The 15,964-nt window shown below is 39.9% G+C and overlaps 2 protein-coding genes across 4 annotated transcripts in view; one reads left to right on the forward strand and one right to left on the reverse strand.

Annotated features, from left to right (window-relative positions):
• focad (focadhesin) overlaps positions 1-2,564 on the forward strand; it is a 128,977-nt gene extending 126,413 nt beyond the window's left edge. For both annotated transcript variants that reach the window (XM_067261178.1, XM_067261179.1), the window contains exon 43: positions 277-2,564. In XM_067261178.1, the coding sequence (XP_067117279.1) occupies positions 277-350 (74 nt within the window). In that variant the 3' untranslated portion in view covers positions 351-2,564. The remainder of the gene's footprint in view (positions 1-276) is intronic.
• Positions 2,565-6,247: 3,683 nt separating this feature from the next.
• hacd4 (3-hydroxyacyl-CoA dehydratase 4) lies at positions 6,248-11,175 on the reverse strand. Of its 2 annotated transcripts, none has more exons than XM_067261192.1 (7): positions 10,761-11,175; positions 10,238-10,257; positions 10,014-10,141; positions 9,747-9,859; positions 9,427-9,533; positions 8,144-8,275; positions 6,248-7,979 (listed from the first exon to the last, which is right to left on the reverse strand). In XM_067261192.1, exons 1-7 carry the CDS (start codon positions 10,763-10,765, stop codon positions 7,894-7,896), a joined length of 591 nt encoding a protein of 196 aa, XP_067117293.1. In that variant the 5' UTR covers positions 10,766-11,175; the 3' UTR covers positions 6,248-7,893. The 2 variants fall into 2 exon arrangements, with proteins under 2 accessions (XP_067117293.1, XP_067117292.1); XM_067261191.1 differs by having other exon boundaries at positions 10,238-10,344.
• Between the last annotated feature and the right edge of the window lie 4,789 nt (positions 11,176-15,964).

The raw sequence follows: 15,964 nt of genomic DNA on the forward strand, positions 1-15,964 counted from the left end.
TGCCAGATAATTTGGTAAGTGATTTACTGTAAGTATCCAACATTTAACAGACATTTATTCACAGTGACTACACACGTATTAAATTAGAATTTGATAAGAAGTCAGTCAAGCCAAAACTTTGGAGATTAATAATAATTGTAAAGAAGGTTGTAGTCATCAATTTTTTTCCATTTGGGTGAATAGTTAGTAGACAAAGAACAGAAGTGGCATGCCAATTTCACACATTAGCTGAGCATTTCCTCTTAGAAGTAACACTTTATTGTTAACCCTGCACAGCTGCCCTGCTAGCTCTGAGGACCACTCCAGAATTCAAGAAAAAAGCAGTGTGGACCAGAGCTTATGGTTGGTAGCACAGAGAGAGACCCTTCCTGCCTTCTATGCATAGAGGGCAATTATGGACGCATCCCCAAAACCTTATTCAGATGTGAAAGAATACTGACTTCATGCACGAGAGCAAAAGCTGCTTATGATTTAAATATGAGTCTCTGTTACTCTCAGCCATTTGGCTTGTTTGACCGAGATTTTTCACTGAATCCTGGAGCTCCATGCCATTTTGTTTGAGACTTGTACGTCGGCTTTGCTGATACATTAAAGCAAAATACTGTGTTTTTCATATGTAAACATACATGATCATCAACATTAAATGAATTCTTCAGAAAATGTATTTGACATTATTGATAACATTTCAATGTAATTAAATTACACCAAAAGTGGTCAAATATATTCATTAGGGATCGGTAGGAGGAAACCTATTGTTTTTGTTAGTATTCCTATTATTATTAGGGTTCCTCCGGTAGGAGTGAACCTATTGTTTTTGTTAATATTCCTATTATTATAATTATTATATTTCTCCATTAAACGGCTCAATTGCTCAAAAAAGTCCTCAATACGATTTTTTCAAATTTGGCCCGATGACACAACAGGTCACTCACTACTCCCAGATGGCTAGTGGCCCACGCATGCCCATAGGTGGCGCTATAAGCCACGCCCAAAGTCTACGTGATTTCCCCAGAGCTCCATTACTCCAAAATGCCTGTAAATTGGTAGACATGCCATTTCTCATGGGGAACAAAAAGGCCTCAAGGACCCATATCGTCAAACAACCTTCAAAACCATTCTCCTCATGAACCATAGATCCAATCAACTTGAATGTGTTACAGATGTGTAGAATACATGTCTTTATATAGGTTAAAATTGAATAAGAAATTCAATTCAAAATGGATGAAAGGGGTGTATTTATGTAATTGTACACATTGCCTCAATATCTTTGTGTCAATAAATCAAATATAATTTTGACTGATGGTTTTTCAAACCTTATTGGCTTCAAGATGACATCATTCTGAAGTACCATACGAAATTTCATGCAGTTTCACCTTGAAATCTCAACCGTTTCTTAACCTTTGTCCCAAAGCTAATACTCTGCCCTTTCTATTCACAAAATCTCTACAGTTGGTGTGTAGCAGAGAGGATAGAGAGACTGACTTGTATGTATGCTCATGAGTTCAAATCACCATTCAGCCTATTGTTGTTGGCCAAACATGAAGTAGTTTTGCTCTCTTGTTGTCCAACTCTCGATCTTCTACAATGTACATTTTTATAATATTTTGCCATTTTGCAAAGGAACCCACATCGCTGCTTGCAGCTATACTTGAAATGGCTCAATAGCTCAAAATGTTCTTGGCCTGATTTTAAAAAATTTGGCCCAATGATTCAACAGGTCACTCACTACTCCCAGACTGCTAATGGCCCACATACGCCCATAGGTGGCGTTATAAGCCACGGCCAAAGTCTATGTGATTTCCCCTGCGCCCCATTTCTCCAAATTGCCTGAAAATTGGTATACAAGCCTTATTTCTCATAGGGAACAAAAAAACCTCAAGGAGGTCCGCCATGATAGATTTTGCTTTACAGTGAAGATTTGGGAAAGCCTAAAAAACGATTCTCCTCTTAACCCGTAAGTCCAATTGTCTTCAAACTTAGTATACATGTGTAGAATACATGTATGTCTATAGTTTGGGAAGTAATCAGGCATACAGTGCAAAATAGTAGGGCTAAATGTAAAATGGCTGAATTTATGTCAATGTCCACATTGCCTCAATATCTTTGTGTCAATAAATCAAATATAATTTTGACTGATGATTTTACATTTAGCAAACGCTCTTATCCAGAGAGACTCACAGTAAGTACAGGGACATTCCCCCCGAGCCAAGTAGTGTGAAGTGCCTTGCCCAAGGACACAACGTCATTTGACACGGCTGGGAATTGAACCAGAAACCTTCAGATCACTAGCCCGATTCCCTAACCACTCAGCCACCTGACTCCTAACCTAACGGACTTCAAGAGTATGGAGGACCTACCTGCCATAATTAAAAATAAATGAATGAATAAATAAATTTATCAATACATGTATTTATACATAAAAAAAGGAAAATATATATTTATTACGTATTGATTTATTTACATGGCCATTTATTTCTGTATTTATTTATTTCCTCATTTATTTCTGTATTTATTTCTTTGTTCATTTATTTTTGAATTTCCTTGTCCTTAAATTCATGAGGTAAGCTGTCAATCAATGTATGTCACGGTGTCGCCTAATTTGTCTGCTTGTATCAGAGTGCGAATACTGATTTACCATGCCTTGGGTTGCTATAACTACCTCAGTAAACAAAATGGCTGCACAAGTGTTAATCCTGATGTTTTACTTTTTCGCGTTGAGGCTCTGGTTACTAATTTGTAACATTTAGCTGAATCCAGTCATAGAGAGAAATAGTTGCGTCAATTGATTGCCTTCTATCATCACCGTTATTTTTACGTTCATGGTACTGTAAGTGTAGATAGTAGAAGGAGAGCTAGCTAGCATGGCTGGCTTTACGTTTGAGTCCCACCCAGACCCCGCCCCCTAATTAGGATGAGGAAATACAGAAATAAATGTACACATAAATAAGTAAATGCAGAAATAAACGTATCAATATATATTTCATACATAGAAATAATTTTTAAATGAATTTACTATAGTTATTTTTTTTCCAAGTAATTTATTTCTGTCTGTATTTATTTCTGTATTTATTTATTTATGTGTACATTTCTTAGAAATATTAATCTTTATCAAATATTGCACAGTCAGTCGGTGAAAAAGTTAAGAAAGCTTCATTACACGGCTGTTCTTAATGCTGTAGAATGCTCCATTCACTTGAATGGGGCTTCCCAACATTCTGTGGTCAATTATTTTTCGATAATTGACTGTTGCTATGTATAATTGACCGCTTTCAAGGGAAGTGGCCTGTATGCCTCGGATTCACATCTTTCGTAGCACTCCAAGTATAGTCCGGTAACTTTTCAACCCCAGCGTACTCCGTTGCTTAGCGACATCAGCTGGTTTGAAGCCTAAAGAATGTTCAACGTCTATGAAGTTCAACGTCTTTGGCGAACTATTTCTCTGTTCATCAATACTACAAATGGTAACAAATTGTAAAAAGACACACTGTCATAAGTAACTTTTTCGGCAAGTAGCCGTGTAATAAGCAGGATAATGTATAGAACGCCGTTGTCATCGCGTCGGGGTGCTGTTCGCCCTGTCGGGGCTTATTTTCCAGATAATGACCGGCGTTCTATACATTATCCCTTACTTATTACTTGCGGCCGGCCCACAAGGAGACAAAACATCAAACGCCATGGTATTACAGAGTTTGTCTGTTAGCATGTTGTGCTAGCTAACCTTTTAAACAAAACTGCTCTCCAGTCATTGGTTAGTACACAGGCATGCAACTGTCACATGGCTCTTCTTTCATCGGCTCCCTTGCATAGACCTTGCGCACATGTGTGTGTGTGTGTGCGCGCGTGAGCGCTCTCTGACCCCTCTAAGCTTGACCATATGATTCACTTAATACAGATAAGGTTACACATCTTTTATGGCCTCTCCAGCTAATTAGGGGGCGGGATCCGGGCGGGACTCAAACATTTCGTTCTACACTTACAGTACCATGAATGTAAAAATAACGGGATATATCGGGAAAGGTACCATCAATGGCACCATCAATGCTGAAAGGTATGCAGGTTTTAGAGCAACATATGCTTCCATCCAGACAACATCTTTTTAAGGGAAGGCCTTGCATATTTCAGCAAGACGATGCTAAACCACATACTGCATCTATTACAACAGCATGGCTTCATAGTAGAAGAGTCCGGGGTGCTGAACTAGCCTGCTTGCAGTCCAGACCTTTTATCAATTGAAAGTAGTGGCCGAGACTTTGCAGAGGCCGCTTACTTATGTCTCTACCGTCAATGATTAGCATTTTTTCAAAATGTGCGTAGTAGTGCACGTAAGATACAAGAAAGCCATTGTTGCCAGATTTAGGGATTTTGAGACTAGACCATGGAAGTGGATGAAGATCTGTTACGTTGCCAACATTAAGGGATTCCTTTACCCGGTAGTTGAAACTTGGGGCTCTCAATGAGCGCCCTCAAAGTTTTTTTTAAATATATATATTTTTACATAGGCCTAGTCTGTTTTTTGCTATGCAGGGCCCCCCCGCTTTGCAGTGGCTGTGGGGGTTTCCCAGCCGCCACTGTTGAAAGCATTTGGCTGTTGAACAACTTGATAGGAATGGAAACAACATTCCTCTCCCAAAACTCCAGCAACTGGTCTCCTCAGTTCCCAGATGTATACGGACTGTTGTTAAAAGAAGAGGGGATGCTGCACAGTGGCAGGGTGACCATATTATGGTTTGCCAAAAACGAGGACACCGAGGGGGGGGGGGGAGTGTACTATGATTGCAGACTTTATTACAGTGAAAAAATACACTATATTAGCATAACATCAATATTATACATACAGTACATGTAGGAATACATATTTATAGCAAACATAAATATTTTTTCCATTATTTCCACTCAGCTGTCATTTGCTGCTACTGTCAAGCAACTGTTTGATGCTGAATGCAACAGTGCTTTGTGCGTTCGCGGAGAAATTTACAGGCAGGAATTTGGCCAATAGTTGCTGCAAGCCTCTTACAATCGACCAATTGGTGTGCGAGAAGGCGGGACTAACAGATACACATCAAAATGCAATTAAAGATGAATCCCAGACATTTTCCCCAATGTAATAATTTAAGGTCTGAAAAAGTGGACATGTCCAGGAAAAAGAGGACGTATGGTCACCCTACACCAGTGGTTCCCAAAGTGGGGGGCGCACCCCTAGGGGGGCGCGGAGCAATTGCAGGGGGGGCGCGGATTGAATTAATTAATTAATCAATAAATGACACTGCTAGCATAACATGGACAAGTTTTTGACGGTGCTCCCACGTAAACGCAAAGCAGAGGATGAAGCATTTCTGCGATTATTCAGACTGAAAATCTGCGGAATTCCGCTAGACTGCCTGTTGTTATGTCGGAGCGACCGAAGAAGTTCCACAACAGTTTGACACCGAATATGGACGACTGAATGTTGACAGACTGCAAAAGTTTGCAGCAAAAGTTTATTTACATTTTGCCTCAGACCAATGCGTTCTATTTGAAAATCTGCGGGTTTTCGTCAGAATTCTGTGCCCGCATATTACGTTTGGGCCTGGTAATGAGGAGAGGCCGCAGTGTGTTGTCTGTCAAGTGCTTGCTTGTGACAGCTTGAAGCCGAACAAGCTAAGACGCCACTTGGAGCCAAAACATCCAGACCACAAAGACAAGCCAGTTGAGTTTTTCAGACAAAAACTAGTAAACTGCCATGCTCAACAGTCTCTCTTTACTAAAGCTGCATCCGTGCCGGCAAATGCTCAAATCGCCTCATATAAAGTTGTGTGTAAAAAGCTGCACACAATAGCGGAGGAATTAATACTTCACTGTGCTATGGAAATGTCCTGTTTTTTCTGGAGGGGGTCCCAGCAGAGAAAGTCTGGGAACCACTGCCCTACACTCTGGTAAACATGGCCCTGTCCCAATTTTTTGGAGACATGATGCTGCCAAAATTCCATTTCATATCCAAAATTTTTGTATATGTGACAGGTATGTAACAGACGTAGCCACGCTCCGTCACAACAAGGTGTCGCTACCCGCTGGACTCGAACGCACGACCTCTGACTTGCCAAGCGCGACCACTACCAACTCAGGGTTTTTCCTGGGTCAAAAAAGGTCTTCGGTGCTCCAAAATATATATGTATGTATATATTCTTTTTTTTTCTTCTTTTTTCTAATCAATGTATTTATTACCAGGTGTTTTGCATCTCCCCCCCCCCCCCCCCCCCCCTAGCCTATCGATTAAGGTAGTCCACTCTGAAGCATGTACAATGCCTGCTTCATTTGATCTTGATAGGCTAAGCATTCTGTAGCAAATAATAACAATAAACCCACTTTTTATTAATTAAAACTACTTCAGCATAATAATGCACCTAAAATACAAATCTGAGCAAGGGCAGAAATCGCTATCGAATCAACAGACAATTTAGCTAGCAGGGGAAGAATACAAACAACGAAAATCACCAGTTAACTTGATTTAAATTTGCAAGAATAGACGTATACAATAACAGGCTTAAATGAACTGACAACATAAGTTATACGACTTACAGTTCTCAAGGATGCACACGCAATCTCAATTGCGATGTGAAGCGCGTGTCCGTGCAATTCTGCGACATGCACTAACACTAATCACTGCTGACAGATGGCCTAAATTGTGTACAGCCTGATTTCTGATACCGTGGCGGCAGAAATTTAGCCATAGAGGAAACACTGCACTATATATTATCATTCCAGGTTAAGAATACCAATGGAGGCTGCGTTGGAAATCGTAAATCAAACTTTTGTCAGCATTTTGAGTGGAAATTTCATTTGCATTTGTACAGGTGTATTCGTGCATGTCGGGCTGGCCCTCGCAGCGGAACGACCATTTACTGTCCGCTCTGTCCATTCGCGCACCGCACAGATGCGTATTGATCAGACAAAAAGACACGCTTATCAACTCAATTACTATTGATCAAAACAGAACGAGGGTTCGGCTGTAGCCTACTTGAAACATACTATTGAGAACATATTCGCTGACATGCATTGCACGCGTAATGAACACAGCTTATTTCTTTTCTTCATCGCAGACTTTTTTTTTGCCTTTGGCGCTCGGGATTTGTCATTGGCGCTCGGGAAAACGGCTTTGGCGCGCGCCAAAATTTTCTCTAAGCAGGAAAAACCCTGCCAACTACGCCAATGAGAAGCTAGCTATTCATTGACACGGGTGGCCTGTTACATACTTGAGGAGTGAGTTTCACCGGTTCACACCCGTTACATTCACCCCTCTGAACTCATTCCGGCAGGTCAGCTATTGCTAACCAGGTGATCCAGGTCACGGCACCAATGTGACAGGTATGTAACAGACGTAGCCACGCTCCATCACAACAAGGTGTCGTTCGCCACTCGCTAGGCTCAAACGCATTACCTCTGACTTGCAAAGCGCAACCACTACCAACTACGCCAAAGAAAAGCTAGTTATTCATTGACGTGGCTTGCCTGTTACATACTTGAGGAGTCAGTTTCACCGGTTCACACCCGTTACATATAGTTCCACAGTTTAAACATTTGATGTTTTTTTGATATGCTAAATTTGGATTTATGAGATTTGCAAATTGTTGCATTGTTTTTATTTAAATTATACACAGCATCCCAACCTTCTTTGAATTGGGGTTACCATCAAACTAGTTTACTTGGATACAAAGGTTTGCTACAGTTTATGTTGTCCTTAGTTATGTAGAATACTACCGCTTCCTCTTGACCTTTTTAAATGCTGTCAAATAAAACACGAGAGATGTTTGACGCTTGACAATGTCAACTTCCTCTAGTTGCCAAGAATGAGCATGTTGTTTCAGCCCTCATTGGTTGCTCAGTAACCAATTCATTATTCTTGAACATGTAATGTTGTCAATGTAATTTTCTTTTCTTCTCATTCCAATTTTCAAGTTGTTGGTTCCGTTCCTTTATGAGCTGCCAAACTGTAACACAGCCACCTAGAAATGAAAAGAGGGGCACTCTGTGAGCTGTGTAGTAACATATGAGAGTATATTCAAAAAGAAACCTTTACTTAATTGGTCTGTGTGCTACAGACACAGTGCTAGGCATTCTTTTTTACAAATGTGTGCAAAGTTTGTAACTGATTTAATGTTTTACTTACTAGCCACAAGAATAGGTAAGTAGGCCTTGAGGAAAATTGGAAAGTCTGTGGCTGCAAACACAGGGAGTGTGAGCTGAAAGGAGTTGTTCCCCATGGACTCAAAGTAAGGCTGGGCTTGGTAAACAGTCATGCCTGGAAAGGTCAAAGATATACTCTGAAAACTCAAAAATACAGTCTTTAATATGCACATAAATACAAATGCTTATTGTTTTTCACTGTATTTAATTGAAATGGCAGGCAAGTTTTTGGTCCACAACACATAAAAAGAACTTGGTTAAAATACATTAGTAGTATTTATAATAGTAGGAGAGGCAATGTGGATTTGTCTTCCCCACATATTTCCTGTGTGGTCTGTCTGCCATTTCCTTTTTGTTTGAATGTTTCAACACAGCATTTTTGACACAACTTAAACTGTAATTTCCAGTAGTAATGTTGATGCCTTAAAAATTGTAATTTTGAAAATGTTGTGACAGTAATTTCAAGAAACACTTCCTAACAATCTATTGTTTAAATAACAGTTAATTTGATGGTAGGCATACAGTAGTTAGCCTTCTCTGCATCACTTTACATTTGCGTTACACTAAGTACCATGTAACAGTTACATTACATGTTACCATGTAATAGTGCAAACAATGTAGGTACATGAGAATTATCTTGCTATGTATTAGATAGCATTAAGTGTTAGTGGTATAGGTTGTTACAAAACGTAGACCTACCATCCACTTACCCCTGGATAGCCCAACCCCCCCCCCCCTGACTTATTTCACTTGTGTAAGAACTTGTACCGCGACACTGTAATGAAGTGTAACAACAGAACAGTTCATATGTTACTACAGCTAAGGTGTTGCCGCCTTCTCTTTTCTAGGTCCTTCAGAGGAGAGAAATGTCAATATCAAGGTGCTTCTTAGCTTAAAGGTGCTCAGATGTTGATACAGTAAAGGGTCACTGTTCACAGAAAAGGGTTAAGAGTTAACATTCTATTGAGCAGACATCCCAAGTCTCCCGGAAGGTCCGGGAGTCTCCCGCATTTCAATAGCGGCTCCCTGACGCCCGCAAATGCTCTACAATCTCCTGGAAATCGGGGATTTTGTATTTCGAGCGAGCGAGAGACTGTCCAATGGTCATTTCTGGTAGATATAGGTGCATATCGCGCGGCCTGATTGCGTCGGGGGGGGGGGGGGGGGGGGGGGGGTTACGTGCAGGTCCAGACCACCTCCCGGAAATGAGTCTCTGCAGGTTGGGATTGAGTAATTGACAACATTTGAGAGTACTGGAGCAAATACCTTCTGAGGCAACGGAGAGTATGTAGATAGGGATTGGCAGGGTATATCGAGCCCAAAGTATGTCAAAGGATGGAGTACCCATTACGCACAGGAGTCCATAGGGATACCTATTAATGACAAGCAATAATGCTGAACTCAAATTCTAGAACAATATGACAAAAATAGTGTGCATTATATTCTCTAAATTTGAGTTATACACATTTGAAAAATGCTAATATTGTATGATCATTGTTGAAGTAACATCAAGACATCTCACTGAAATAATAATAAAAAACTACTACCCTGTCATACATTTGCACAGTCAAGATGTATAAGCATACCTTAGGAGATCCAGAATATTCCACAGGAAAAATTGTATACACACTATTGGTTTACTTTGGATTTCTTCCAAACCAATTATCACTACAAACAGCAGGATATTCTTCTCCAAAACCTGTAAAATACAGTGTAACTTAAAACACATTGCATTTGTTCTATTTTAACAATGATCACTGTAGAACATGTCAAACAACGAATCCTTGCAGTGCCAGCAAGTGAAAGTACTAATTGTAAAAGGGTAGGTAGTAAATATTAAGAGTGGAACGCACTTGAACAAACCGTGGCAGAAGCCATCCATTCTCGATGCCATCAACGATATGGAATAGCTCCAGAATTGACAGCAGTTGACATAGACTCATCACAACTCCAACTGTATAAAATGTATCTGCTAAGGCATCTGAAAACCAAGTCAATTGTGGTTAACTGAATACTTTCCATACCGACTATGCAAACTTTTAAAATGTGGTGCAGTGCTGGTCTTTGATGTCTGTACCTCCACCAAAGGTTAAGAATCTGGCCATCATATTTGCAAATGTCCATGTGTGGCCACAGAATTGAAGCAGATTATACAAAAAAAGGTAGGCACGTCTGATGTTAAACCTGTGATACAATAACGGAAAAAACAACACTGACAAACATTACTAACCCTCCCCCTCCAAATGAAATGTTGGCCAGATGTTCTTACATTTTGCTTTATGGAAAGAAAGGAACGAAGGAGCCGTATCATATAGAAACAATATGCAGGAATATGTTCATGGTTGCCAGCGTCCTGCCGAATGATGCACATGCACAAACCACCTAGCCTACCCTGACAATGAAACCAATGCCAAATCCACAAAAGTCAAACCTGTAAACTGAACAGTTCCGTATGATAACGTACGTTTGCAATTAATCACGTATATCACAGGTCTTCAGTTGCATCTAAACTTTTTATTGAAACGGGTTTAACGCGGCGAAATTGCTAAGTTTCAATGTGCAAGAGGTAGCAACACATTCACTAAAACTCATTGTCTTACCTCATTTTAAGACAAACGAAAAGCCGTTTTCCTTCGATCCTAATACAGCAATGCTAGAAATAGAGGTTAGAGGAACTCGAGTTTCTTCATGCAAGTTGAGTGACAACTAATTGTCCGATATTTATATTTTTTTTTGTTCAGTATGCATAGGCTGAAACTGATACACCGCAACAAACTAGAGTAAAGAGAACAAAACTCTACACCAGGCTAGAACATTTTACTGCAATGTTATATCCTCTGACTCACTGGCGGCATTCATATTTAAAGGTCCCATGACATGCTGTTTTTGGATGCTTTTATATAAGCCTTAGTGGTCCTCTAATACTGTATCTGAAGTCTCTTTCCCTGAATTCAGCCTTGGTGCAGAATTACAGCCACTACAAGTAGTCCCACAATGAGCTTTCCTCAGGACTTGCAGTTTCTGTGTCTGTAGCTTGAAATGCTAATGAGGAGGGGAGAGGCTGATATCGCGCGCGCCATAACACCAACAGCAGAACGGTTATCCAAATAACAAAGGGTACAACACTCGCGTTACAGTGTGTGTAGGGGCGCCGTATAGGGGGGGAAAAGTTAGGACGATTCTAAGGGCCCCTGACTGACAGGGGCCCCAAAAAATAGGCAAAAAGTAATATAAAATTATATTATATAAACCATCATCGAGTATATAATACATTTAAAATATAATAATACAATGAATGATCTTTGTTTTTACTTGTGTTTGGCAATAAAGGTTAAATATCCCTATTGACCAAAAAGTAAACATATTGACCTATTGACCGACCATCCCCCTGTATCTGCATGAAATGGTTTGATCCTGCCTTAGCGCACTTATCGGTGACGTGTTTAGTTGCAGTCAGTAGATGCGCTAGTCGCTAGAATGTCGGGCTGTAAACACAAATCAGGGTTTTGGAAAAGATCAGAGAAACTGGAGAGGGTACAATTTCTGGGAAAATTGTAGGGTGTGCTTTCTTGCGTCGGTTGCACAGGGGTCCGTTTTTTTATTTCTGTATATTTTATATAAAAATGCATACTTATTTCTATAAAGATTACAGATTTAAAAGCATCTTTTTTTTGCTGCTCAAAATACGACTGAAGAATGAAATAGATGTCTTCTCATTTCCCCTGCAAGAGGCAGCCTCATAGCTGAATCAAAACGAATAAATTCGGCAGACCGGTGTAAAAATTGACCTAATCTCTATGACTTAAACGTCTTTATCACGAGAAGTTTTTCCCTTCTCGTGATATTTTCAGGCATTCAGCCTACTCATATGGCATTCATTAATAAAGAACCCCCTTTGAAGATTATTCTACGACATTATTGTACTGGCAGTAGAAGATGGAATCGCGATTCAAACAGTAGTCCTACCATCTGCTAACTGAAAATATGCCCCCAAAAACGTAAATAAGCTTGACATTTATTCAGTGGAAAATCGCTCATTCATAAAAAGCTCACTGGTAGCGATCATTGTCAGTAACAATGCAAAATGCGATATAGCCCTGTGTGGAGAAGCTGCCCCGGTAAATTCTACTACTACAGTACAGTACTAGACTACTGCTGTGTTCGTCTTGGTAGCGATTGCGTTGGTTGAATTCGATTGAACGTTCCGTTGTACGGTTTAGGCTGAAATTAATTATTTTCATGAACAGATTGACAAAGTTTAGCCTGTGGCAATGAAGTTCAGGTTAGTTAATGTTTATTTTAACGATTTAAAACAGATGCATCATAGACCACTGTAGTATGTGTTGCCCGGGCAACAGAGGCTAATGTCATGATGCTAATGCTTCAGTGAAATAGTAGACTACCGTTTCCGAAAGTAGATGTGGGCCTACTTCCTTAATAATATCAGCTAATATTGTACATTATATTTCACAATTGTGTTTCACATCACAAAGTAAAATGAGTAAATAGTTATCACCCTGGGCTGCGTTTCCCGATAACGATGGATCGTAGCAATGATTGAGCAAAAAACAAAACCATCGATATTTCTTACGTGCATTTCCCAAACATGCCCGTAAGGAGTAGGCTAATCTATGCACTTTCAAGAGTTACGAATTTTCAAGAGACACTTTAGCTACGATGTCTTTAGGAACGGCCCGTAAAACTAAGATTCGCCCTACGATGGATTCTACGATCAATTTAGGCTTACAACGCTTTCGGGAAACGCACCCCTGGCCTCTTTGCTTGTGGCATGTCTGCAGCTGCCTTGCAGTAAAGCTATAGTTAGCCTAGCTATCCCCCAAGTTAACAGATGCGAAACGAATGTTCTGCTACAGGTAGTCACGCGTGTTTTCGTGACGTTAGTAACGTCAGTGACTGTGGCTAGCAAATTAGCCACCTTTAGCTTCACTTTTCGCCACAAAAACGTAATTTGAACTTAAACCATCCAAAGGAACGTAAATAAAAATACAACCAACGCAATCGCTACCAAAACGAACCTTTTGACACCGCCGTTGTGTATGTAGTCCAAATATTGAGGGATCCTTAGGGGCGCGAAAATAAACAATAACTAGAAACGGCTGTTCCTGCGAAACAGCAGTGAGAATGCTGAAAACCTGAATGGGGATAGCTGACCATGCAAAAAAAGCGGAAAATTGAGTAGGAAGTTATAAGCTGAAGCGCGTGAAAGGTATTTTTGAAAGGGGCTGGAGCTGGACGAAGGTATAAAACTACAGAAAAATGTAAAAGAGAAATAATTCTGAAGAATTTTTAAATTTAGCAGAAAATTATTTGCTAGAGTTTCAAAAGGCCTGAAATGTATGTTAGAAAGGACCTGGAGCAAGATGAAGGCAGAAAAGTACAGAAAAGAGAAGAAAAATGCAAAAGTACTGGCAGTTGGAAGGTACTGCTGTGAAAGGTATTTTTGAAAGGACCTGGAGCAAGATGAAGGCAGAAAACAGAAGAAAAGAGAAGAAAAGAATAAGAAAAATGCAAAACGATAAGGGCAAAAATTCAGAAAGATGAGCTGCACGAAAATGTGAAAATTTAGCAGAAAAACCAGTTGCTAAAGTCTGGGTTGAACGAATTTGAAGGTAAAAGGACAAAACTGGAATGACTTGAACTTGCTGGAAAAACATAGCAACCGTTGGTCATTGGCAACAGACTGGCAACAATTCTAACCTAGAATCTAGGTTTCAGGTTCAAGACGGAGGAGAAACTAATCATGTGTGCCTGCACACCCAGTTGTGTTGACACTTAATTGTGAGAATGCTGTTAAGCATTCTCACAATTGATTACTAGAAAGGCATTTCCTGCTGAAAATGCGTTGGAATGCTGAAAGATGAAATTATTTTTCTTAAATTGCAGAAAATACAGAAATGAGAAAATACCCGCAAGCTGAAATGAATGTCAAAAATGTGTGAGTCACACAAAAGAGGCAGTGTGGAAACTGAACTGCATCATCTAACAACGCTAAGAGCTGAAATACAATGCGGAGAAGCTGAAAGCTGAACTGTTAAACAGAAGAAGAAGTAGGCCTAGGCTAGCTAGTCATAAAAAGAATATTATAGTCTTAACAGCTGAAATTATAGCTGGGATAGTAATAGCAGTAGCAGATGTGTGCATTGAGTGCGTTTACTCGGCTTTCTTAGTAGGATTCAATGTGGGTAGTCGATCTAGTTATCTTCTGTCCCATCGTTTGAAGCATACATTTTAGCTCCGGCATTCGTCTCCCATTAGTATTGATCTTATTGATCATTTCACGTTATCGGGGCGGCGTGTGTTATCAGCAAACGTTCGCGTGTCCCATTATTAAACTGAGCATATCGATTTTTAATCCATTATTAAACTTAGCATTTTAATTGTTTAACCTTTTAATAGTCCTGTTAAATGTGCCTGAAAACGCCTAAACAACATACCCAAAGTACATTGAAAGCTGTTGTTGAACCATTTGGAGTACATGCATGTAAATGGTCTCTTTTGAAAGGTGACACTGAAGTTATTTCCCCTGTTGTTAGGACCCCTGTAAGTGCTACTGGTGTTGAGTAATAGAAGCTGAAAGTTTCTATCTCCGACTAGATTTTGTTTTGAAAACAGAGGCCTGAAGAGGCCTAGAGGTGGTAGGTATTAGCTCATTTCAGAGCCAGTCAAAGCGAGTTTGAGAAATTTGTTTAGAACGAGTGTGTGTTTGGGGGGGTGCAGGACGCACAGACCTAGTTGGCTGTAGAGGGGAGAATCGATAAGAGAATCGATCATTTTATTGTCACTTTACAGGCACTTTAAAGCGTAAGAATTGATTTATGAAAGATATGTTATATTTTTGAGTTACATGCCTTAACAAAATTGTTTTTAATTGGACTCTTGTCTCTGGGTAGGAGTTCACTACCAGATGAGATTTCTGCTGCCATAGTGAAAAGAGAACTATTTATAGTGAAAGAGTAAGACCAGTGGATACATGGCCCTAAAAATGCCAACGTGTTTACACAGAAACATGATTCTAGCTCTCCACCCATTTCCACTTTGAGCATGGTTATGTTCGACCAAGAAAAATATGTCAGAAAATGTATGGCTTTCTAGCTAGGATTCAGTGTAATACTGCACTGCACCTCTGTGTTAACAATCCCATGTCTTTTATGATTTAGTCCTGTGTCAGGTGATGTTATATATAGAATTGTCCCTCTGTATTTCTAAGTATTGTATAGTATCTGCATTTGTGTGCGGTTCAAGCGGCTACGCTCTTTGGTTGGCACAGTATACAGTACAAAGCAAGGCCATAGCCATGGAGTCAAAATTGGGGGGGACAAATATTTTTTTTAATGATAATTTCAGACAGCGTGCATGGTTGCCTGTCGTAGCGTAGCACATTTATGTGTGTATTTATATTTGTATTTATATATTGTTATTTATTTTTATATCAATATATTGGGGGGGGGGCATTTTGACCAGATTTGAATATTGGGGGATGTGTCCCCCCCCAATATATATTATGATTACGGCCTTGGTACAAAGGCATATGGCAATTAGCATGACCCACAACGCTACGTTTTGTGTAATACTCTATTCCAGTGACCTCTTGAACTCCTCAAGTTCAACCTGCCTTTTGCAGGTAGCTTGGAATGATGTGGTCCTGCTCCTCCTGACAATCCCTATTAACCCATCTAAACCCATTTGGCCTATAAATCATCGGAACCTATGTTAAATAAGTCTTAACAGTGTGAGTTACTTTACTCAAAGACTATATGAACTGTATAATTTACGAATTTTAATA

The sequence above is a fragment of the Osmerus mordax genome, chromosome 23, assembly GCF_038355195.1.
Source record: "Osmerus mordax isolate fOsmMor3 chromosome 23, fOsmMor3.pri, whole genome shotgun sequence".
Lineage (NCBI taxonomy): Eukaryota > Metazoa > Chordata > Actinopteri > Osmeriformes > Osmeridae > Osmerus > Osmerus mordax.

Bases quoted from the DNA above. Each gene is read 5' to 3' on its own strand.
- hacd4 (XM_067261191.1), bottom strand. The intron at 9,860-10,013 runs GTGCGTTCCACT...TGTATTTTACAG, and splicing joins TTCTGCCACGGTTTGTTCAA to GTTTTGGAGAAGAATATCCT. The intron at 9,534-9,746 runs GTATGCTTATAC...TGTCATTAATAG, and splicing joins AATATTCTGGATCTCCTAAG to GTATCCCTATGGACTCCTGT.